Source organism: Mya arenaria, chromosome 13 (genome assembly GCF_026914265.1).
Source record: "Mya arenaria isolate MELC-2E11 chromosome 13, ASM2691426v1".
NCBI classification, from domain to species: Eukaryota; Metazoa; Mollusca; class Bivalvia; order Myida; family Myidae; genus Mya; species Mya arenaria.
In genome coordinates this window covers 44,573,661-44,599,781 of record NC_069134.1, presented here as the reverse complement: position 1 = coordinate 44,599,781, position 26,121 = coordinate 44,573,661, and the positions used below count along the sequence as shown (strand labels likewise).

Genomic DNA, 26,121 nt, shown 5'->3' with positions numbered 1-26,121 from the left:
CTGTCCAGATATGTCCCTTATTGCCCGAAACGGACGAGTGTTGTCATCAAGGTTAGGCAGATATTGTGATTTTCTACAACTTTAACAAGTCGTGTTATCAAGGTTTATTGTTGATCATGTGACCCATAGACTAAACTTAAACTTTAAAGTATTTGGCGTAAGTCATAAATAAATCACTTTCATCAAGTTAAACAGAACATGACTTTAATCTTCATTGAAAATTGGATTTATTTTTGTCAATTCTCAAGACAGACTTGATTTACTTTATACACTTTTAAACATAAATGTTGAACACAATATTATAAGATTGCTGTATCAATGCGAACAAAAATGAACTTATAAATGAAAAATTCCAAATTCCATCCATGATAAATGACACTGAATGAATGAAAATGCTGATTCCAAATGGCATTTAAATATAAGGACATGAATGGTAAACTTATTAATCTATTTACACGGATTCACAAATGAATAAAATCTGAGATGATCGATTTGAAAAACAACAGTTTGAAATGTGTGTGTTGCATTGATAATCTCGACTACCACAAAAACTACATACACAGAAGCTAGATGATTCAATAACGAGAGGCCCAAAAGGGCCTATGCTCTACTGCCTGGGTTTGTGTGGTCAACATCACTGTTTTCGAAAAGAACCAACCCCTTTTGGGTATCTGAATACTCAAAACTGAAGACTGTATCATGTTCGCAAGCATTTATTACACAATAGCATTTTTTTATACTATCAAGGCCCATAATCTAGGCATGCATGGGCAGATCTAGCTGGTTTTCGAAAGCTGAGCTCTAATACATAACCAAAGTTTCATCAAGATACAATCAAAACTGAAGACTGTAGCGTGTTAACGAGGAATTGTTTACTGACATACTGATTTTTTTTACTATCAAGGCCCATAATCTAGGCATGCATGGGCGGATCTGGCTGGTTTTCAAAAGGAACCGAGCTCTTATTATGGATATGTAAATACTATACAAGTTTCATCGAGATACAATCAAAACTGAAGGCTGTATCGTGTTAACGAGCAACTGTTTACAGGATTTTTATACTATCAAGGCCCATAATCTAGGCATGCATGGGCGGATCTGGTTTTCGAAAAGGAACCGAGCTCTAATGAATATGTAGATACTGTACAGGTTTCATCAAGATACAATCAAAACTGAAGGCTGTATCGTGTTAACATGAATTGTTTACAGACACATGGACGCAGATACTATGTACACATTACCATCGCATAAGCTCTTCTGGCTGTTGGCCAGTAGAGCTAAAAAATGCACCATCAATAAAGCATTATAAACAAAACTAGCCACAAACATGCCATTTTATATTTACAATTTGAACATGCCTTACATGCCCTTCTCTTAGTTTTATTTTTTAGATAAATATCCAGAAATATAAGCTATAATATAGTTGAGAGAAACTTATTTACATGCTTGAATTCTTTGTTTGATGAAACTGTAGGTCTTGCTTAGTATTTCTGCCTGTTATCCTTGCCTGAATTTGCCACTCTCTCCAAGCGTTAACAAAGGACATGCTAGATATATTTCTACATGTACCCCTTAGTAAACATATAAAATCAATCGACTCATGCCCCAGTGTCAAACAGCAAAGTAATTTTGTTTATTATCCCCGCTGGGATTGAACAGCTCTTCGTGTTTAATGTGTCTCATTAATGGTCGTGCAAGATTTAAGCCTAAATTTTAAAAAGCAACTTGGCACGTAAAGTCCATTTGTACATAGAGTACAATCCAGCTTCAATCTGCAAAGTACTTCTGCTTATTATCCCCTCCAGGATTTAAAGGCTCTCTTGGAGTGTTGACTGGTGTCTCATCAATTGCCGTATGAGATATAAACCTCAATCTCAGCTGCAGTGCAGGCCTCAGGGTTCGGATGACCTTATCTACATCATTCTTAACCCCATCTCCCACAAACATGTACTTGATGTGGTACAAAAAGTCTGTGATAATATCCATGTGGTGCAGGTGTTCACAGGACTTATCAATGCTGGCAAGAATCTCGTACATCTCTACAGTCAGATCCAACAAGCAGCGTGTCCTCTCGAAGTTGAACCTTGACAAGAAAGGTCCGATCAGGTAGAGCAAGAATAGGAACTGCTCCTCGGCTTGGACGCATGGTTTAACTTTCTCCTTGACAAATTGTGGAAGCACGCTGAGCTGCCCTATTCCAGCATGGTGCCATACGGAGTGAGCCACAGCTACAAGATAGCTACATGTGTTCTCCACAAACATGCTTTGACATGACATAAAGTCAAACATCTCAAAAAAGCTGCCTCCCATGTTCATTAACATGGGGCTCTTGATCATTTCTAAGATTTTCTCGTTGAGGACATTCCAGTATGTCTCTGGCAGGGCGGTCAAAACAAGCCCAACAGCATTGATCCAGCCAAGGAGTTTGTCCCTGGGAAGCTGAGTAGAGCTTTTTAAGACAACATCGAGAACTGCTGAGCCAACAGCTTGACTTGACACTGGGAGGGCCATAAGTTCCACGCAGGTAGCATGTAAAGCATGAGCGGCCGGGTTTGGAAATTCATTGAACCTCCAATCACAATTGGGGAATGGAGATTTCCCATCAATTGTCTCAACGAGTCGACCAATCAGGCGAATGTAGTAATCCTGTTCTGGAATCCAATTGGTTGAATCTGCTGACAGCTGGAGGTACTTCTGGTAATCCTCTGTAAGGAACCAATGGTCTGCATGGATGTCTCTGTGTGCAAGTACAATTGTGTTGACTAGTCTTCTCTTCAATGGTGCCCTACCAGCCAGCTTGGAGTCGTAGTAGTGTAGAGTATTGTACAGGTAGGTGATCGGACGGTCATGGAACTTGTACAGACCTCCAACATTATCCAGTATACTCTCCAGGAATTTCTGAACAGCTAGCATCTCGATGAGCCGGTGAATTAGGATATCCAACACAGGAATGAACCTCAGGCAGATGTTTCCGAAATACACTGGCAGGTACTGATGTTGAATTGGGCTGTTCAAGTCTTGGATTCCTTCATAAAAGAACTTCTCTGGGTACATCTTGTGGAAGTTCATGTGTTTCTCATGCCAGTTGCTCTGCAGCCAATGGTCCGGCGTGTTATTCTGCAGGAAGTCCGAAACACGGTTCTTGAAGTCGGTTGACCTGACAAGAATCTGATAGATGATGTAGAAAGCCAGTCTGGCCTCATTATTCTCCAGATTTCTTAAGGCAAGACACAAAACTAACCGATCAATTGTGAGAATATTGTTCTTCCAGATCATGTCGTTGATGGCCTCAATATAGCGCTGGAAGTAGTTCTGGTTTCCCGCAAGGCAGAACTCAAATACTATGAAGTCGCAGAATGTTCGCAAGTGGGCTGACAGAGCTCTGGGTCCAATCCTCTCAAGGACTCTGTAGGCAATTGGTTGAATCCTATTGTCCTCAATCAAGCTCTTCCAAATGATACAGAGGAACAATGGCGGTGTCCCCTGCATGCTGAAGTGTGCAATGATGTCATTTTCGTTTGCCATGGTGCGCCATTTCTTGTATTCTGTGTCTACATTTCGTTTCAGGCTGTTCTTGTCTTCCCTGGGAATAGCTGTAGTCTTGAAAAAGTCATTTAGGCAGGCAGGGAAACATGCTGTAGTGTGAGAGGGCCAAGAATGGGGCGTGCTCTGAATGATGGCTGAGAGAATGTCTTTACACCATGTGGAAGAAAAAGACTCTGACCCAGTAACATGCATGGCTCGAGCTAGGGTGAGCACCAATACTCTGTTAAGTTCTTCAGAATCCTGAGACAGGAAACCAGTCGCCTTAGGCTCGCTAAAGATTCTGGAAAGTTGTGGCTGCACCTCCGCGCTGCCAAGACCGGTAATGAGGCGGAGTGCAGTGCTCTCCACGCAGAGGTGGAGCTGATTCTGGTTGGTCATTGGCATACTGGAGAGAGTGTGAAGGTGGCCGAGTAGCTGCACCCGATAGTGTGGTTGAATGTGGTGAAGCCGATAACTAAACATCTCTAGCAGTGTGTGCAGGATGCCCCACGCTTGACTTGTAAACACAGTTGGTAGCAGCTGACTAATGAATCCTTTGATGCCCAGTGATTCTATCTCCATATACACCAACAGACGACTGTATGTCTCTACAAGAGCTGGAGCCAATGCTGTCGTGGACTTATTATTCTTTGCATGCCTGATGACCCGTGAGACAATGCTGTGAATGAGAGACATCTTAGCATGCACTGTGAGGGAGTCTAGCAGGTTCATAGAAAGGGGCTGGGTAGGGGCCGCTGCTACGAGATTGCCGGGCAGGAAACATGTGTTCTTGCTGTTGTTCCCACAGATACTCTCCACCAGAATGCTCATAGGAAGGTTGAACAGCTGTGGGTTGGTGCTGTCTGAAATCAGATTTTGGATGTTTCTTTAAATTTAATTTGCTTCCTGAGCTACAGTTTGATACCAGACAGACATTTCATAAACAAGGGGGGAGGATCTGTTTTGAATTAAGTACACACTAGCATGATTAAACTACTTGGCTCAAAATGTTATCTGTTCTGTTGGTTGTCTTGATTATTTTCTATGAATCTAGTCCAAGACCATTTTTCCTTATATTCTTACTTAATATCAACTTACATGCATTGCACAACAAGGGGATTCTGTAGTCATTATTGGGTAGACTTCTGTTGGCAAGATTCTGCTTCAGGTTTCTGCAATGTTGAAGTATAAAACATCACAAAATAGAAAACAAATTGTGTTCATAAAACTTGGTGTTATGAATAGTTAAAACTTTTAACATCGGTATTATAAATCCTACTTTGACTCGATATTTCATCAATGTCCCTTTAACCGTTGAACGTTCTATAAGTTAAATGCATTTGCAGTATCATATTTGTTGAAACAACAATTCACTGTCAAAAACACAAATGGAACACATCATGATTTTCCCCAGTCAATCATGGACTATAATTTGACATGTATTCGAGCTAGGGACTTGCTACACGTAATAATACATATCATCATTGGTAGCATATATTATACACGGTAAGACTCCTATCGCTCGAGGACTCCGGGGACCGAGCCAAAACCTCGAGGGAACCGATGTTTCGAACAACCCAAATTTCAATTTTCAAGTCTGTTATAAAATACTTATCTTTCAGTGTATTTTAAGTCAAACCCAGTTTACTAAGACACCGATTAAGTGTTGCGTTGTGGAAATCGCTCATATGTTCAAAGGCTGTCGTATACTAAATGTAAAACGGTAAAAGAAATATCAATAAATGGATAAATAGAAATGTTTATTTTTACAAAATTGCCATATTGCAAAGCAAAGTGACAAGAAGGAATTTTTTTCCAGAGATTCTGATGTTGGATCAATATGGTAGTGTTTATTCATATTTTTATTACTCATTTATATTTCTCACAATTAACTTCTCGTCATTAACTTCTCATAATTATCTTCTCAAATAATCTTAAAGCAACTACTATCGGTCATGCGTTAACAGTGATTAACTTTTTTTCACACTTTATCAAATTGCCTTTCAACTGTCATTGCAATTTTTACAACATGCAAATATTTTAACACCTAGCAATTAATTGTTTATTTTGGAACACACTTTCGGGAAAAAGTGTGAAATTATGACCTCAAGGGAGCCATAAGGTTTTGTGCATGATTTGTGTACTTGGGACCTACTATATTGCTTGACTGCTCGACATATTTACGTTTTGATGCAGCGTAGGTATATTTTATATGAAAATAGAAGGAAAAATGTTCGGGACCAAGCTTCGACCTCGAGGGACCACCGGTTCTCAAACGACCGCTTGTTCGACCGACCGCAGTTTTACTGTATGTGCTAAGATTAATATTATTATATCTGAGGTGTTTTTGAATAACAAACAAGTGCCCAGCGCAAAGACCAGCGTAATTCTATATAAAACGAGATGTTTGTCAAACATTGTGCTTCCTGAGCATGTTGTCAGGAATATTTGGACAATTAAATAAAATATGCATGGACTGAAATGGCAGCTGATTTGTACTTTCGCAGTGGTTGCCTAAGATGGTTGTCACCTCAGACAAGCTTTTTGAATTCAAGGTCACTGTGAATAAAAATGAATTGGTAACATCTACTGACCACATTCACAACCTTCGCGTTTGAGGGCCATGGGTGCAGGCAATGTTAAAGTTCTCACTTGGACAAGTTTTTTGCATTCACAGTCAGTGACCATGACCTTTGGATCCGAAAATCAAAATAGAGCATCTACTGCTCAGGCCCAGCATCCAAGTCAAGTATGAGGACCTAAGCTCCAGGCATTGTTAAGTTATCACTCAGACAAGCTTATTGTGTTCAATTTTGCTGAAACCTTGACCTTAAAATCTATAGGGTTAACCCACTGGTGACGCCCTACCTTCAACTCAGGTTTGAGGACCACTGGTCCAGGCATTCTTAAGTTATCAAACGGACAAGTTTTTATGTGTTCAAGGTCACTGTGACCTCTACTTTTGACCCGATGACGTCAAAATTAATAAGTGTTATCTTCTTTACGTGCCCAAACTCCAATCAAGTTTGAAGACCACAGATCAAGATATTATCGAGTTATCACTCCAACAAGCTTTTCTCATTCAAGGTAATTGTGACCTTGACCTTTAACCTGATGACCTCAAATTTAAAAGGGGTCATCTATTGGGAGTTACTTTTTTGGGGGGCTAAGTCATGCCAATGTAAATTGCCATACTCAAGATGTTGTCCAAGTTGTCCAAGGGCCTCCTGGTGTTCCCGGAGTGCATGTGGTATTGGCCGCTGCAGCTGCACATTGTCTGATGTTGCCTTCATATTCAGGTGGATCCAGATACATGTGGCTGCCACAGTGTGTGTGGAACTCGCTGTGGATATGTCAGGCACTGCGATTGAGCTGTTGTCTGGGTAGAGCAAGTCATACAGTTTAAGGACTGGCAGGAAGTCGCTCAGCTAGAAAATAATCAAAATTTGCAGGATTATAATTTTATTGAAGAAGATCATCAAATCTATAAAAAAGCTGTTTGGTGACTGAATGTGCACTGTAGATAAAAACAGAAATTTGTTATTTATGCTGGATATATCTATAAAGCCTTGCAGGTTTCTAACATTATAATGGAATGTGAATTAGATCTATACAACTTGGTATTGTTACGTATGTGATCAGCACAAAAGCTTCTCACTTTGAGGTTAAGGTCACATCTTCTAAGGGCACTGGACAGGGGCATCATTTTCATTAAAATACACCAGCATGTTTTAAATAAATACTCATTTATCAAAAACCTAATGTGGGTTAAACAATGTCACAATTTAGCAAAATAACATTCATCATCCTTGAAATAACATTCATAGTCCTTGAAATAACATTCATAGTCCTTGAAATGTCCTTGAAATAACATTCATAGTCCTTGAAATAACAAAGCCCTTGGAACATTCTGTTTTTAAATATATAATTTTTGGTTCAAAGGTGAATCAAACTCGCACCTTTAACTCTCTGTGTGACAAATATCTTATTGAGGCGTGCACTTAAGTCGGCAACCATCAATTTTGTCAGGCATCAGCTTGGGAAAGATGTTACATTAAGGACACATTAAAAATAGACCTCAAACTCCAATTCCAAAAAACAACATTTTTGTTAAAGGTATTTAAGTAAGGTTCTCTCTTTTTAACATCAATGTTTGAAGATGCAAAACACTTATTTTTTCACCAAGGGTATTCAATTGAAAAACAAGAGTTCAAACATCTGCAAGCACCAACAATCTAACATACTGTTACCCCTTTTATTCATGCACTAATCCCTTGCGATAGTATTTTAAATTTAAGACTAAAATAATGATTTTACAAACTTTATCCACACAAAGTAAACAGTTAATTCTATTTTCAGAATTAAAGACTTACCATAAAAGACGCCTTAAACTGGTTTGATTAAAAACTCTTGTCAATTTGTTTGATTATATTGCGATATCATAAGTTATTTTGTACCTTTTAATTTCTGTTTAAAATATTGCATGATCGCAACATAAAATATGAAAACCGGAACAAAATCCACATTTTAAACAGTGATTTTTTATTCAAAATAATACATTAGTCTAGCAAGCATGCGCTAATCTACTTCTGGAATAAAATGCTTTTGTGAAGAAAGTCATACATATATATATTTCTTAAAACAGCTTTAAAGGTATGCCATAAAAGAAATACTATGTTAATTGGTTGATCCGTGGGATTTTTCCCTTCATGTTGCTTGCGTAGAGATACATCACACTCGACCTTTGGTCTCATGCCATGTGATCTTTACATTAGCAACTCGATGTGATACAACATAAAACAATACTTGACTCACTTAGCATTCCATATGTAGGCACATATATATCTTATTGTAAGCTCTGCACAGATTAGTGTTGAGGTAACTTAAAACATCTTAGCAAATTAAAAAGAACAAAATCTGCACATATTAAATATAAGGGTCATACACAAGATCTAATCATTGCATGGATTAAGTTTTTTACAGCACAAATGCAATCCTGATAGATAAATTTGGTGGAATAAAACACCAGTTCAAAGGGACAATTTTTTTACCGGGTTTTTCTGTATGCTGCCTGAGATGAACTGAAGCAGCACCCACATCAAGTGATCTCTCGTCTCCCGAATCTTGGACAACTTCTTGTCCTTCAACTATTATAAAGAATTTGCATGTAAGGATGTTATATATTATCTGTAAACAAATTCCCAATATCCATCAATTGTGAGACTTCCATCATCACTTTACTGATAACTTAATCACAGAACTAAAAAAGAAAAGATTCCATTTTCTCCCACTTCAGATAAGTAGATCCAATAATTTAACCATGCTAGAAATTCTTATCTTGCCCACAGGCAAAGCTAAAACAAGTACCCATATTGAACTCCTTTTTAATGGTCATCACATTGTAATTACCTCCCTTGTTGAAGACTGTCGTCTGTATCATCATGGAAATCTTGTCTTGTGGCAATATTTAGAATGCTATTTAATTATTTCTTGCTTCAAATGTCACCATAAAACAGTTTTCACGCACCTTTCAAGAAATAATGCTTCACTCTCCTCAGAACTATTTGAAGACCGATTTGACTATTAACATAATCTGAATCACTGCGCGTATATCCATGACAACCATGAATTATCACATATCCATACGCATCTATTTTGACTACGCACAAAAGAGTTCCGGCAAAAAATACATTTTTACTTAATTTTGTTCAACTGAGGTGGGAGAAAAAGCATCTACCATAGCCACTCGTGTAAGATAGGTTCAATCCCAACCCTCGCGCAGTGCGTCTTGTGGAAACTGGGTAAACCTCGTTTCCGCAAAACACCCTCCGCTATCAATAAAAAATTAAGGTCCATTTTTCATAACTGAATTAAGTATGAGAGAAATATTTAACAGTTTAACCAAATAGATTGACCATAAAAGAACAAACTAGTTTGTACTTGGTAAATTGGTACTTGGCTACTTTTAGCAACTAAATATGTGCAATGAGGGTACTTTTGGTCACATGATTTCCCTTTAACCTATTTATAGAATAGGCCATTGTAAAATCTTGACCTATCACATTTGATTCGAGTACCCCTAGATGCTGCTTGGAAACAGAAATGGTTAGATGTCAAGTTGTGGAGTTAAGGAGAGAAATGTGAAAGAAAAAGCAGGTGCAAAACAGCCTTTACTGATCAAATGAGTGTAGGTGCAATTCTTTTGGCACTACATTCAACACAAGATTTATATTATGGCTGGTGCACATGCCATGATGACTAGTATTCCGATTCTGAATCTGGAATTCACACAAGTTTATTCAGACAATTTGAGTCTTTGTAATGGGAGATAACTCTTGTACAACAAAATTAAACATCAAAAATTGCAGGTGCACAATTTCTCATGATGACCAATATTCCAAGTTTCAAGTGTGAAGTTGCAATTTTTTTGGAAGGACATGCAACACAACATTTTTTAGACCATTTTTACTAAGCCATAGTTTGCCAGTGTGAAATTTGACAAAAATTTCAGGTGCTGTCCAACATACCTATAAAGCCTTATTAGTGAAGGAATTTGATAAAGGGTCACCAAAGAAACAATTCTTTGAAATTATTTTAAAATATGGTCAGTAAAACAGAAATACATTTGGTTTGGGTTACCTGACCCTACCTATAAAACAGGCGTGACCAAAGTTAGTTGTTACATTTGAGCGCCATGTTGTCAGGAATATTTGGACAATTGAATGAAATGTGCATGGACTGAAATGACAGCTGATTTGTCATTGACATTGGATGCCTTTGAGGCAGTGTTAAGATTCTGACCATTCAAAGCGTGAGGACAGTAGGTACAGTTTTTAATCTTGTTCAGATGATGACTGATATTTGCAGATAAACATGTATCCTCTAAGCAACAGGGAATAAGTAAATATGACGTAAACTTCATTACCTATATGAGTTGTGACCTTGACCTTTGACCCTATGAACTCAAAATCCATAGGCGTCATCAACTGGTCACCCCCAACCTAAATGTAAAGTATTATCCAGGAATTGTCGAGTTTGCATTCAAGGTCACTGTGACCTTGACGGTCAATTTTAAAGTACAGTAAAATCCCTTTATGCGACCGCTCTGTTTTTACGACCAACCTGCTAATAAGACCGATTTATTTCAGACCCGAATTTTTTCCTCTATTATTCAATGGTTGTAGACCCCTAAGAAACAGGCACCTCATTATTCAGTAATACATCCACTTAATCCAGTCCCTTTTAAATAATGACATGCTAAATTGATCCATTAATGCAACTGTAGGCAATTCTTTGACAGGTTTACATGTTCACACCTCGATTGACACGCAGTTTAGAAGTTTACAACACGTGTCCCAGGATAAATAACGACCACTTTACAACAACAAGCTGTTTATGATAGAGGTCAATGTTACAGTGAAAAACATGTAAATGTTTGATAATTGATGGGTTCTTGATTGATTTAATGCTTTTGATTGGATTTTCGGTGAGCCTTACTGTGAAAAGATGAAGTTGATAAACAGTCTGTGAAGGTTAAATCTACTAGAAAACCGACCATCCTGACTAGTTTTTTTTAAGTAAAAGTGGACAGACTATTCTGTATATGCAACTGATACAAACATAGACTGTACTTTTAAAGCTGCACTCTAGCAGATTGAATGTTTTGACAATTTTTTTTTTTTGTGTGTTGGAACGAACCAATTTTTGTGCAAATCCATGAGAACCAGTTATATAAAAGTGCTGACAAAAAAACGAGATCGCAGATTTTTATATTAAGATTCAAAAAATTATATTTTATGCATGTTTCTTAAACCGTTTAAGCCATAAAATATCAATTTTCGAACGGATATATGAAAATCTACGATCTGACTTTTAGTCAGCAATCTTATATCACTGGTTTGCAGATATTTACGCCAAAATTTGCTCTTTCCCAGACAAAAAATAAAAAAGTTGTAAAAATGGTATGTCTGTGAGAGTGCAGCTTTAAGAGCTTCATGTAAATTAAAACTGTGTTGTTTTAATACATGGGATTTTTAGAATTTTTTTTGATGTAATGAATAAATGACATAACTGTTCATTTATTTTCTCGGCTTGATTTGTATTTCCTATTACCCCATATTACCAATACCGAGTATTGCATGTACACGTACGTAGTATGAATACAAGGAATTCAACCACTTGACTGTTCACAAAACTAATCGGCACAAACTCAGTAATAAGACCACCCTGCTATTAAGACCATTTTCTCAAAGTCCCACAGGTGGTCTGAATAAAGGGGTTTTACTGTATGTGTGCAAACCTGACAACACCAAGGCTATCACAATACCTCACCTTTTTCTTTGAAAATCAGTTGAGCTAATAAAAAGAGAAACATATATCCTACATCTTTAAACCTACTTCCCTGGAAGAACCTTACCTTCTCATACAAGGAGACAACCATATGAGGGAAGGAAGCAAACTGGAAGAGTACGAAGTATATGAGCTGGCTGGAGAGGTGCTGCCATAGGAGGTGTGCAAGGGTGGGGTCCATACCCCCCTCTCCGGAGTCAGCATGCTCCATTGCCGACACAACCAGGTTCACCAGCTGTTCTTCCAGTACCTCACACCGCTGCTTTACCTGCAAATTGTGTTTATATGTGGATTTTTTCAGAACATAAATGAAAACATAGTCTTATACTTATTGTATATTCACCTAGTCCTTGGTATAGAAAAAACTTGACTTTCATACTGTATAACCCGCAAGGGATTATGACGTCATTCTTTTTTCAATATTGAGCTCGAATTGGATTAGTGTAATGTCATTTTACCAGTGAATGCGATATACAAATATCAGCATGATGTCGGTTTTATTTCTTAGAGAACAAATACTCGAATTGCAGAAGATACTGCTTAAATCTAATTGTAACAAGACCAGTCACAGACAGCTATATCCCCCGCCTCATGGGGCATTTTTTGTAACGAAAGCCAATCAATGGTAAGGGTAGTTTCTCAGGAACATAAGAAATGCGTAAAATTAAGAAAGGGCAATAACTCATTCAAATACGGTCAAATTGCCAAAGCCTGACAATATGCGCTGCATCACTTTATAGTCATCAACGTAAGTGGAGTTGCAAAGAAACCAAAAATGGTCAAATCAGGAAAGCCCCACAATATGCACTGCTTCACTTTATGATCATCAATCTGTGAAAGTTTGGTAGAAATCGCATGAAAAATGTAAGAGCAGTTGCGAAGAAACCAATTTTAAATGTAAAATAAGCAAAGGGCAATAACTCTTTCAAAAATAGTCAAATCAGGAAAGCCCGACAATATGCGCTGCTTCACTTTATGATCATCAATCTGTGAAAGTTTGGTAGAAATCGCATGAAAAACGTAAGAGCAGTTGCGAAGCAACCAATATTAAATGTAAAATAAGCAAAGGGCAATAACTCTTATAGAAATAGTCGAATCAGGAAAGCCCAACAATATGCGCTGCTTCACTTTTTGATAATCAATCTGTGAAAGTTTGGTAGAAATCGCATGAAAAACGTAAGAGGAGTTGTGAAGAAACCAATTTTAAATGCAAAATAAGCAAAGGGCAATAACTCTTTCAAAAATGGTCAAATCAGGAAAGCCCGACAATATGCGCTGCTTCACTTTAAGATCATCAATCTGTGAAAGTTTGGTAGAAATCACATGAAAAACGTAAAAGCAGTTACAAAGAAACCAATTTTAAAGGTAAAATAAGCAAAGGGCAATTACTCTTTCAAAAATAGTTGAATCGGAAGAGCTCTACAATATGCACTGCTTCACTTTATGATAATCAATCTGTGAAAGTTTGGTAGAAATCGCATGAAAAACGTAAGAGCAGTTGCGAAGAAACAAATTTTAAATGTAAAATAAGCAAAGGGCAATAACTCTTTTAAAAATGGTCAAATCAGGAAAGCCCAACAATATGCGCTGCTTCACTTTATGATCATCAATCTGTGAAAGTTTGGTAGACATCGCATGAAAAACATAAGAGCAGTTGCGAAGAAACCAATTTTAAATGTAAAATAAGCAAAGGGCAATAACTCTTTCAAAAATGGTCAAATCAGGAAAGCCCGACAATATGCGCTGCTTCACTTTATGATCATCAATCTGTGAAAGTTTGGTAGAAACCGCATGAAAAACGTAAGAGGAGTTGTGAAGAAACCAATTTTAAATGTAAAATAAGCAAAGGGCAATAACTCTTTCAAAAATAGTCGAATCAGGAAAGCCCGGCAATATGCTCTGCTTCACTTTATGATAATCAATCTGTGAAAGTTTGGTAGAAATCGCATGAAAAACGTAAGAGGAGTTGCGAAGAAACCAATTTTATATGTAAAATAAGCAAAGGGCAATAACTCTTTCAAAAATGGTCAAATCAGGAAAGCCTGACAATATGCGCTGCTTCACTTTATGATCATCAATCTGTGAAAGTTTGGTAGAAATCGCATGAAAAACATAAGAGGAGTTGTGAAGAAACCAATTTTAAATGCAAAATAAGCAAAGGGCAATAACTCTTTCAAAAATGGTCAAATCAGGAAAGCCCGACAATATGCGCTGCTTCACTTTAAGATCATCAATCTGTGAAAGTTTGGTAGAAATCACATGAAAAACGTAAAAGCAGTTACAAAGAAACCAATTTTAAAGGTAAAATAAGCAAAGGGCAATTACTCTTTCAAAAATAGTTGAATCGGAAGAGCTCTACAATATGCGCTGCTTCACTTTATGATAATCAATCTGTGAAAGTTTGGTAGAAATCGCATGAAAAACGTAAGAGCAGTTGCGAAGAAACAAATTTTAAATGTAAAATAAGCAAAGGGCAATAACTCTTTTAAAAATGGTCAAATCAGGAAAGCCCGACAATATGCGCTGCTTCACTTTAAGATCATCAATCTGTGAAAGTTTGATAGAAATCACATGAAAAACGTAAAAGCAGTTACAAAGAAACCAATTTTAAAGGTAAAATAAGCAAAGGGCAATTACTCTTTCAAAAATAGTCGAATCGGAAGAGCTCTACAATATGCGCTGCTTCACTTTATGATAATCAATCTGTGAAAGTTTGGTAGAAATCGCATGAAAAACGTAAGAGCAGTTGCGAAGAAACAAATTTTAAATGTAAAATAAGCAAAGGGCAATAACTCTTTTAAAAATGCTCAAAGCAGGAAAGCCCGACAATATGCGCTGCTTCACTTTATGATCATCAATCTGTGAAAGTTTGGTAGACATCGCATGAAAAACATAAGAGCAGTTGCGAAGAAACCAATTTTAAATGTAAAATAAGCAAAGGGCAATAACTCTTTCAAAAATGGTCAAATCAGGAAAGCCCGACAATATGCGCTGCTTCACTTTATGATCATCAATCTGTGAAAGTTTGGTAGAAACCGCATGAAAAACGTAAGAGGAGTTGTGAAGAAACCAATTTTAAATGTAAAATAAGCAAAGGGCAATAACTCTTTCAAAAATAGTCGAATCAGGAAAGCCCGGCAATATGCTCTGCTTCACTTTATGATAATCAATCTGTGAAAGTTTGGTAGAAATCGCATGAAAAACGTAAGAGGAGTTGCGAAGAAACCAATTTTATATGTAAAATAAGCAAAGGGCAATAACTCTTTCAAAAATGGTCAAATCAGGAAAGCCTGACAATATGCGCTGCTTCACTTTATGATCATCAATCTGTGAAAGTTTGGTAGAAATCGCATGAAAAACATAAGAGGAGTTGTGAAGAAACCAATTTTAAATGCAAAATAAGCAAAGGGCAATAACTCTTTCAAAAATGGTCAAATCAGGAAAGCCCGACAATATGCGCTGCTTCACTTTAAGATCATCAATCTGTGAAAGTTTGGTAGAAATCACATGAAAAACGTAAAAGCAGTTACAAAGAAACCAATTTTAAAGGTAAAATAAGCAAAGGGCAATTACTCTTTCAAAAATAGTTGAATCGGAAGAGCTCTACAATATGCGCTGCTTCACTTTATGATAATCAATCTGTGAAAGTTTGGTAGAAATCGCATGAAAAACGTAAGAGCAGTTGCGAAGAAACAAATTTTAAATGTAAAATAAGCAAAGGGCAATAACTCTTTTAAAAATGGTCAAATCAGGAAAGCCCGACAATATGCGCTGCTTCACTTTAAGATCATCAATCTGTGAAAGTTTGGTAGAAATCACATGAAAAACGTAAAAGCAGTTACAAAGAAACCAATTTTAAAGGTAAAATAAGCAAAGGGCAATTACTCTTTCAAAAATAGTCGAATCGAAAGCTCTACAATATGCGCTGCTTCACTTTATGATAATCAATCTGTGAAAGTTTGGTAGAAATCGCATGAAAAACGTAAGAGCAGTTGCGAAGAAACAAATTTTAAATGTAAAATAAGCAAAGGGCAATAACTCTTTTAAAAATGCTCAAAGCAGGAAAGCCCGACAATATGCGCTGCTTCACTTTATGATCATCAATCTGTGAAAGTTTGGTAGACATCGCATGAAAAACATAAGAGCAGTTGCGAAGAAACCAATTTTACATGTAAAATAAGCAAAGGGCAATAACTCTTTCAAAAATGGTCAAATCAGGAAAGCCCGACAATATGCGCTGCTTCACTTTATGATCATCAATCTGTGAAAGTTTGAGAGAAACCGCATGAAAAACGTAAGAGGAGTTGTGAAGAAACCAATTTTAAATGTAAAATAAGCAAAGGGCAATAACTCTTTCAAAAATGGTCAAATCAGGAAAGCCCGGCAATATGCTCTGCTTCACTTTATGATAATTAATCTGTGAAAGTTTGGTAGAAATCGCATGAAAAACGTAAGAGGAGTTGCGAAGAAACCAATTTTATATGTAAAATAAGCAAAGGGCAATAACTCTTTCAAAAATGGTCAAATCAGGAAAGCCTGACACTATGCGCTGCTTCACTTTATGATCATCAATCTGTGAAAGTTTGGTAGAAATCGCATGAAAAACATAAGAGGAGTTGTGAAGAAACCAATTTTAAATGCAAAATAAGCGAAGGGCAATAACTCTTTCAAAAATGGTTGAATCAGGAAAGCCCGACAATATGCGCTGCTTCACTTTATGATAATCAATCTGTGAAAGTTTGGTAGAAATCACATGAAAAACGTAAAAGCAGTTACAAAGAAACCAATTTTAAAGGTAAAATAAGCAAAGGGCAATTACTCTTTCAAAAATAGTTGAATCGGAAGAGCTCTACAATATGCGCTGCTTCACTTTATGATAATCAATCTGTGAAAGTTTGGTAGAAATCGCATGAAAAACGTAAGAGCAGTTGCGAAGAAACAAATTTTAAATGTAAAATAAGCAAAGGGCAATAACTCTTTTAAAAATGGTCAAATCAGGAAAGCCCGACAATATGCGCTGCTTCACTTTAAGATCATCAATCTGTGAAAGTTTGGTAGAAATCACATGAAAAACGTAAAAGCAGTTACAAAGAAACCAATTTTAAAGGTAAAATAAGCAAAGGGCAATTACTCTTTCAAAAATAGTCGAATCGGAAGAGCTCTACAATATGCGCTGCTTCACTTTATGATAATCAATCTGTGAAAGTTTGGTAGAAATCGCATGAAAAACGTAAGAGCAGTTGCGAAGAAACAAATTTTAAATGTAAAATAAGCAAAGGGCAATAACTCTTTTAAAAATGCTCAAAGCAGGAAAGCCCGACAATATGCGCTGCTTCACTTTATGATCATCAATCTGTGAAAGTTTGGTAGACATCGCATGAAAAACATAAGAGCAGTTGCGAAGAAACCAATTTTAAATGTAAAATAAGCAAAGGGCAATAACTCTTTCAAAAATGGTCAAATCAGGAAAGCCCGACAATATGCGCTGCTTCACTTTATGATCATCAATCTGTGAAAGTTTGGTAGAAACCGCATGAAAAACGTAAGAGGAGTTGTGAAGAAACCAATTTTAAATGTAAAATAAGCAAAGGGCAATAACTCTTTCAAAAATAGTCGAATCAGGAAAGCCCGGCAATATGCTCTGCTTCACTTTATGATAATCAATCTGTGAAAGTTTGGTAGAAATCGCATGAAAAATGTAAGAGCAGTTGCGAAGAAACCAATTTTATATGTAAAATAAGCAAAGGGCAATAACTCTTTCAAAAATGGTCAAATCAGGAAAGCCTGACAATATGCGCTGCTTCACTTTATGATCATCAATCTGTGAAAGTTTGGTAGAAATCGCATGAAAAACATAAGAGGAGTTGTGAAGAAACCAATTTTAAATGCAAAATAAGCAAAGGGCAATAACTCTTTCAAAAATGGTCAAATCAGAAAAGCCCGACAATATGCGCTGCTTCACTTTAAGATCATCAATCTGTGAAAGTTTGGTAGAAATCACATGAAAAACGTAAAAGCAGTTACAAAGAAACCAATTTAAAAGGTAAAATAAGCAAAGGGCAATTACTCTTTCAAAAACAGTTGAATCGGAAGAGCTCTACAATATGCGCTGCTTCACTTTATGATAATCAATCTGTGAAAGTTTGGTAGAAATCGCATTAAATACATAAGAGCAGTTGCGAAGAAACAAATTTTAAATGTAAAATAAGCAAAGGGCAATAACTCTTTTAAAAATGGTCAAATCAGGAAAGCCCGACAATATGCGCTGCTTCACTTTAAGATCATCAATCTGTGAAAGTTTGGTAGAAATCACATGAAAAACGTAAAAGCAGTTACAAAGAAACCAATTTTAAAGGTAAAATAAGCAAAGGGCAATTACTCTTTCAAAAATAGTCGAATCGGAAGAGCTCTACAATATGCGCTGCTTCACTTTATGATAATCAATCTGTGAAAGTTTGGTAGAAATCGCATGAAAAACGTAAGAGCAGTTGCGAAGAAACAAATTTTAACTGTAAAATAAGCAAAGGGCAATAACTCTTTTAAAAATGGTCAAAGCAGGAAAGCCCGACAATATGCCCTGCTTCACTTTATGATCATCAATCTGTGAAAGTTTGGTAGACATCGCATGAAAAACATAAGAGCAGTTGCGAAGAAACCAATTTTAAATGTAAAATAAGCAAAGGGCGATAACTCTTTCAAAAATGGTCAAATCAGGAAAGCCCGACAATATGCGCTGCTTCACTTTATGATCATCAATCTGTGAAAGTTTGGTAGAAACCGCATGAAAAACATAAGAGGAGTTGTGAAGAAACCAATTTTAAATGTAAAATAAGCAAAGGGCAATAACTCTTTCAAAAATAGTCGAATCTGGAAAGCCCGGCAATATGCTCTGCTTCACTTTATGATAATCAATCTGTGAAAGTTTGGTAGAAATCGCATGAAAAACGTAAGAGGAGTTGCGAAGAAACCAATTTTATATGTAAAATAAGCAAAGGGCAATAACTCTTTCAAAAATGGTCAAATCAGGAAAGCCTGACAATATGCGCTGCTTCACTTTATGATCATCAATCTGTGAAAGTTTGGTAGAAATCGCATGAAAAACGTAAGAGGAGTAAGTTGCGAAGAAACCAATTTTAAATGTAAAACAAGAGATGTTTGTCAAACATTATGCCCCCCCTGAGCGCCATGTTGTCAGGAGTAAATGGACAATTGAATGAAATATGCATGGACCGAAATGACAGCTGATTTGTTGCTGTTTTAAGATTATGACCATTAAAGTGTGAGGATAAAGTGTGTTATGACCGTCATGACCTTTGACTCTATGAACTCAAAATCCAGAGTCATCAGCTGGTCACCAGAAACCTAAATGTCAAGTTTGAGGGCCATGGGTGCAGGCATTGTCAAGTTATCACAAGACAAGTTTTTTTTCGTTCAAGGTCACTGTGACCTTGACCTTTGACCTGATGACCCCTTAAATCATAAGGGGTCACCTACAAGTCAGATGCAACTCCAAGTCAAGTTTGAAGGCCATGGGTTCAGGCATTGTTGAGTTATCACTCGGACAACCTTTTACCATTCCAGGTCACTGTGACCTTGACCTTTGGCCAGATGACCCCCAAAAACCATAGGGGTCATCTCCTGGTCAGGCCAATTCTCCAAGTCAAATTTGAGGGCCATGGGTGCAGGCATTGCTGAGTTATCAATCGGACAACCTTTTACCATTCAAGGTCACTGTGACCTTGACCTTTGGCCCAATGACCCCCAAAAACAATAGGGGTCATCTACTGGTCAGGCCCAACCTCCAAGTCAAGTTTGAGGGCCATGGGTGCAGGCATTGTTGAGTTATCACATGAACAACCTTTTACCATTAAAGGTCACTGTGACCTTGACCTTTGACCCATTGAGCCCAAAAAACAATAGGGGTCAGCTACTGGTCAGGCCCAACCTCCAAGTCAAGTTTGAGGGCCATGGGTGCAGGCATTGTCACGTTATTACTCGGACAACCTTTTACCATTCAAGGTCACTGTGACCTTTACCTTGGCCTGATGACCCCCAAAAACAATAGGGGTCAACTACTGGTCAGGCCCAACCTCCAAGTCAAGTTTGAGGGCCATGGGTGCAGGCATTGTCACGTTATCACTCGGACAACCTTTTACCATTCAAGGTCACTGTGACCTTGACCTTTGGCCTGATGACCTCTAAAAACAATAGGGGTCAACTACTTGTCAGGCCCAACCTCCATGTCAAGTTTGAGGGCCATGGGTGCAGGCATTGTCACGTTATCACTCGGACAACCTTTTACCATTCAAGGTCACTGTGACCGTGACCTTTGGCCTGATGACCCCCAAAAACAATAGGGGTCAGCTACTGGTCAGGCCCAACCTCCATGTCAAGTTTGAGGGCCATGGGTGCAGGCATTGTTGAGTTATCACTCGGACAAGCTTTAAAATTATTTTACCATTAAAGGTCACTGTGACCTTGACCTTTGACCCGATGACCCTCAAAATCAATAGGGGTCATCTACTGGTCAGCCCCAACCTTCATGTGAAGTTTGATGACCATACGTCCAGGGATTGTTGAGTTATCACTCGGACAAGCTTTGGTCTACCGACGGACGGACGGACGGACGGACCGACCGACCGACCGACCGACCGACTGACATATCGACATGCCTGTGCAAAGCAATATACCCCTCTTCTTCGAAGGGGGGCATAATAAGCACACACACACACACACACACACACACACACACACACGGAATCGCGCCTACCATTACTATATCCCCTCGCCTTTTCAAGTCGGGGGATAATTAACAATTATTAAACATGTAAATATAACTATTGATCACATTTCTTTCTGTTTATGCTGTATGAATACAGAAGGCCAAGCGTGCAAATAACAAAGATGCACTTGCTCCCTTCATGGAATTTGCCTTTGTGCCCTACTGTGTTCATACAGCATAAACATAAGAAAAAATATTTGACCAATCCTTAACCTAAATTCAAGATGTCGACTAAAAGAAGACAGAAGGATCAATTAAATTGCTACATAAGCTTAGAAGGCATCTATCTATAGTAATTCACATGCAAATGAGACTACTTCTCACTAGTTTATCAAACTCTCCATCCGGTTTGAAGATGTTCAACAAAACGAGCTGTAACATGATTTATCTCATTATCATTTTGTTTCACAGATCACTGATGGTAAATGCAATCTTGTTACATAACAGTGAGACTATTGCATGTTAAGTTGAGAAAGATAATGAATTGAGTGTAACTGCTATCCAGATAGACTTAACCTTGGCCCGCATACCTGTTTGTTGAGGCCAAGCATTGTCCCGACCATGTCCCGGGAGTATGGCTGCTCCAGCACGTAACGCAACAGACCACTTTGAGGCTCCTGTATCTCCTGCAAAGACACATTAATGGACATGAGTACATGTAATTGATATCATTCTGCTTCTTCGGGATTAGTTTTAGACAAAAGCTTTTTTTTTAAAAAGCTTCTTCAAATTCAGTCAACATTTGTCATATCATTTAAGACTCTCCTGAGTGCTGCAATACCAAATAGACATATCTACTTCCCTGAAATTGATGTCCTTGACCTTTTTACCACGCTGTAAGGCCTGAAATGACTGTCCTGGACCTGTTTACCTCACTTTAAGGCCTTAAATAACTGCCCTTGACCCATTTACCTTGCTGTAAGGCCTTAAATAACTGCCCTTGACCCATTTACCTTACAATAAGGCCTGAAATAACTGTCCTAGACCTGTTGACCTCACTTTAAAGCCTTAAATATAAGTCCTTAACCCGTTTACCTTGCTGTAAGGCCTTCAATAAAAGCCCTAGACCCGTTTACTTTGCTGTAAGGCCTTAAATGGATGTCCTAGATGCGTTTTACTCGCTGTAAGGCCTTAAATGGATGTCCAACATCTGTTTTACTCACTGTAAGGCCTTAAATGGATGTCCTAGACCCAATTTTACTGGCTGTAAGGCCTTAAATTGATGTCCTAGACCCGTTTAACTCACTTTCAGGCCTTAAATGGATGTCCTAGACCCGTTTCACCTCCCTGTAAGGCCTTAAATGGATGTCCTAGACCCGTTTTACTCACTGTAAGGCCTTAAATGGATGTCCTAAACTTGTTTACGTTGCTGTAAGGCCTTAAATATTTGTCTGCAGTAGACCTGTTTACCTTGCTCTAAGGCCTGAAATAACAGTCCTAGACCCGTTTACCTCACTTTAAAGCCTTCAATATAAGCCCTTGACCTGTTAACCCTGCTGTAAGGCCTCAAATATAAGCCCTAGACCCGTTTACCTTGCTGTTAGGCCTTAAATGGATGTCCTAGACCCAATTTTACTCACTGTAAGGCCTTAAATGGATGTCCTAGACCCGTTTTAGTCGCTGTAAGGCCTAAAATGGATGTCCTTGACCCGCTTTATTCGCTGTTAGGCCTTAAATGGATGTCCTAGACTGTTTTACTCGCTGTAAGGCTTTAAATGGATGTCCTAGACCCGTTTACCTTGCTGTAAGGCCTGAAATATAAGCCAGAGACCCGTTTACCTTGCTGTAAGGCCTTAAATGACTTCCCTAGTCCAGTTTACCTTGCTGTAAGGCCTTTTTAATGGATGTCCTAGACCTGTTTACCTTGCTGTAAGGCCTGAAATAACTGTCCTAAACCTGTTTACCTCACTTTAAATATAAGCCCTTGACCTGTTTACCTTACTGTAAGGCATCAAATATAAGCCCTGGACCCTGGCTCTAGTCCAGTTTACCTTGCTGTGAGGCATTTAATGGATGTCCTTGACCCGTTAACCTCGCTGTAAGGCCTTAAATGACTTCCCTAGTCCAGTTTACCTTGCTGTGAGGCATTTAATGGATGTCCTAGACCCGTTAACCTCGCTGTAAGGCCTTAAATGACTTTCCTATACTTGTTTACTACGCTGTAAGGCCTTAAATATTTGAATGCCCTAGACCCGTTTACCTTGCTGTAAGGCCTGAAATGACTTCCCTAGACCCGTTTTCCTTGCTGTAAGGGCTTAAATGACTGCCCTAGACTTGTTTACCTTGCTGTAAGGCGTTAAATGACTGCCCTAGTCTTGTTCACCTTGCTGTTAGGGCTTAAATGACTGTCCTATACTTGTTTACTACGGTGTAAGGCCTTAAATATTTGAATGCCCTAGACCCGTTTACCTTGCTGTAAGGCCTGAAATGACTTCCCTAGACCCGTTTTCCTTGCTGAAAGGGCTTAAATGGCTGCCCTAGACTTGTTTACCTTGCTGTTAGGGCTTAAATGTATGTTAGAACCGTTTGCTTTATTGTAAGGCTTTAAATGACTGCCCTAGACCCATTTGCCTTCTGTAAGGGCTTAAATGACTGTCCTAGACCTGTTTGCCTTCTGTAAGGGCTTAAATGACTGTCCTAGACCCATTTGCCTTCTGTAAGGGCTTAAATGACTGTCCTAGACCTGTTTGCCTTCTGTAAGGGCAACATGGCAACACAAGAACCAGTTTATTCTTTTCCTACTGTAACTTGTAATTTTATTTCATCATTTTCATATTTTCAAAAAATGTAGAATTCAGTTTGGCAATGGACGTATGACTTCACTTTTCCATTGTTCACTGCCATTGAATCTTGTTTTACTTCACTTCTTCATCAAGATGCCTTAATTAATTAAATACGCCCAAAGTGAATAATACAGAAAGAAACTTGCTACATAGTTTTAAAACTCTAAACAACATGTCCTTTCGTCAGTCTTAACACCATTTTAACCTCGAATTTTCAACTAAGAAATGAATCAAAACATGCGTACTGGAGAGTATAATATATGGCCGCGCGGTGCCATATCCTGATAATAAACCTGTTAGTAAATAATGTCACTTCGGTCATTATCTTGACCCGTTTACCTTGCTGTAAGGCAGTGGTCCACTGAGGGAGAAGCGAAGATCTTTGGAGTTGAGTCTCCATACATTGTTAGTGGCCACGGAGTGACCAACAACTGGTAGCAAGTGGGAGCGACCTACACACACAAAAAATTATCAAACAAAAAATCAATATGAGTTATTAATAAGCTTATGAGGTAATAAGACTTGTAATTAATTCCAAATTCCTTCAAATGTTTTAATTTCATTGTGAAAAGATCATGTTTCATGTAGATATAAAGGGTTTCTGGTTAATTCTTGGATCTATAGTTATGAACAGGTGCCAAGAATTTCAAAATATCTCTATCAATTGCTTCAAAACAAACCAGCTAATGACAGCAAACCAATGACAGAATCGATATACAAAACATCAAAAAATCCATACCTGATATGGTCACCATCTGAGCAACGGGTTTGAAACTGTGCACAAAGTCTGACAAAAGCTTTCCCATTTTCTGCAACACAAATCTTATCCAGTAACTTAGAATAATTGTAAAAAATGCAAACTGAATGTTTTTCTGGCAGCACCTTTTAATCACATTTTTTGTTTTACAAAATAAAGGACTCGCTTCAATGATACTAAAAATTCTAATGTTTTGAATGGCAAAATCAAATTTTCTATAATTATTATTTATGTCACATGCCAATGATTCAATGACTACCGTTAAGTAACGTTCAGCAAGACAACTTTTATGACAAACACAAATGTGCCAGTCATTGTGCCATTCTAGTCAAAGTGGGCGTTAACTCGTCACAGGGAAAAATTAATGCGGGCTAGAGGTACATATATATATGAAATACTGATGTATGCATCCTAATTTATACAAAAGCTTCATAAAAATAGCTAAAGCTAAAAAATCAGAACCAAGAATTCAAAACCAAGAATTCAGCGAATGATATAATAATCAAAGGGCAATAACTCGGTGTCAAAACTTAGAAGTAATTGCAACATGCAAACAGACATCTCATCAACATAAGTAACATAACTGATGGAAACTGTGTGAGTCAAATAGGACAAAAAAAGTGGTTGGACTAACAGTCCCTTACAACAATACATACCATCTCAAGATGGACAAATAAATTGGGCACATAAGATCATTTCAAAGTACAAATCGTTTCAACGTTCAAATAAACACATCATCACACTACAAATAATATCCAAACTCTATGAATGTAATTCTTACCCAATGAGGCCAGTTATTGACATCCACGCTAATTTTGGTGATTTCATTCACTGCCAGGTAGCTGGGCAACAGGCATGCATTACGGTCCAGGATGTAGGACACAACCTGCAGAGACATGTTATCATTTGATAAATGCGGATCTCCTGACCTGAATACTAGTGGAGCTACAAAGGGGTGTGTGTGTGGTTTAGTGTACATCAACCATAACCGCTTCACTTTCACAAACAGCTTGAACAGAGACAGAAGCGAGACATTGAATTTAGCAAGAAGTAATTGCTGTGTGCTCATTTAGTTTCATATGGCCTTCATTGTTTATACTATATATTTATTGTTTATACTTTTGAAGATAAACATAAGTGAAATTGCTTAATGTTGATATTTGTGATTCTGTTTCAATCGGAATAAAACAATACATACGGATGTGACGGCCTCTACTTGTGGCAAACTGCTGGCGTTGAGAGAGTCTATACTCTGCTTCTGCAGGATCATACGCAGCAGATCTCGACAACCCTAAAGCAAACGAAGATAGAGTTTGAGAATTAACTGTGAATTGTGCGCTGTTCAAGGTAATATATTGATAGATGACATGTATTCAATTGACATTACACTAAGAAAAGATGGTTAATATCTTAGGTTATTATAAAGTTTGTCTGTAAAACAAAATATTTTGTCATATTCCGAATTCAAAAACCTCAATTTCTTTCAAGATTCTTTATCCTTTCCTTTGTTTAACAGTGACTAATGTTCAAATAATGGTGCCCAACTGGTCAGCATCAAGTTTGTTGTCTAGTAGTTATGACATATTATCAGATTTTTAAAATCAACGATTATAAAATAAAATAAACCTTACCATTCATATTTAAGAAACACATTATAATCGTTTTTCATATTTCCTCCCAAACCTTTTAACTCAATGGTATATCATTCTAGAAAATGTCACCTTATAATCGACTCCTCCCACAATTTTCCTGATGAGTTTGAATGTGCGGATGAAGGATTTTCTGTTGTTGTGCGTCATCTTGTCATGGTCCAGCAGGGTCTCACAGATCAACCTTCAAGAGTAAAACATTTAACTATCATGGTATATTGTTTTAAGATAATTTATGAATGCATCATATTATTTGACATTTTGGTGTACCCATTT

At 37.7% G+C, this 26,121-nt stretch overlaps 1 protein-coding gene across 2 annotated transcripts in view; it reads right to left on the bottom strand.

The window, feature by feature from the left end:
• Positions 1 to 210: 210 nt before the first annotated feature.
• LOC128213326 (mediator of RNA polymerase II transcription subunit 23-like) overlaps positions 211 to 26,121 on the bottom strand; it is a 40,766-nt gene continuing 14,855 nt past the window's right edge. Inside the window, exons 4-14 of one of the 2 annotated variants that reach the window (XM_052918931.1) lie at positions 25,918 to 26,029; positions 25,395 to 25,487; positions 24,978 to 25,082; positions 24,179 to 24,248; positions 23,779 to 23,891; positions 21,187 to 21,282; positions 11,942 to 12,142; positions 8,577 to 8,672; positions 6,721 to 6,953; positions 4,624 to 4,697; positions 211 to 4,388 (exon numbers count right to left, since the gene is read on the bottom strand). In XM_052918931.1, coding sequence (XP_052774891.1) covers positions 1,768 to 4,388; positions 4,624 to 4,697; positions 6,721 to 6,953; positions 8,577 to 8,672; positions 11,942 to 12,142; positions 21,187 to 21,282; positions 23,779 to 23,891; positions 24,179 to 24,248; positions 24,978 to 25,082; positions 25,395 to 25,487; positions 25,918 to 26,029 — 3,814 coding nt within the window. In that variant the 3' untranslated portion in view covers positions 211 to 1,767. The remainder of the gene's footprint in view (positions 4,389 to 4,623; positions 4,698 to 6,720; positions 6,954 to 8,576; positions 8,673 to 11,941; positions 12,143 to 21,186; positions 21,283 to 23,778; positions 23,892 to 24,178; positions 24,249 to 24,977; positions 25,083 to 25,394; positions 25,488 to 25,917; positions 26,030 to 26,121) is intronic. The other variant, XM_052918932.1, reaches the window with a different exon arrangement.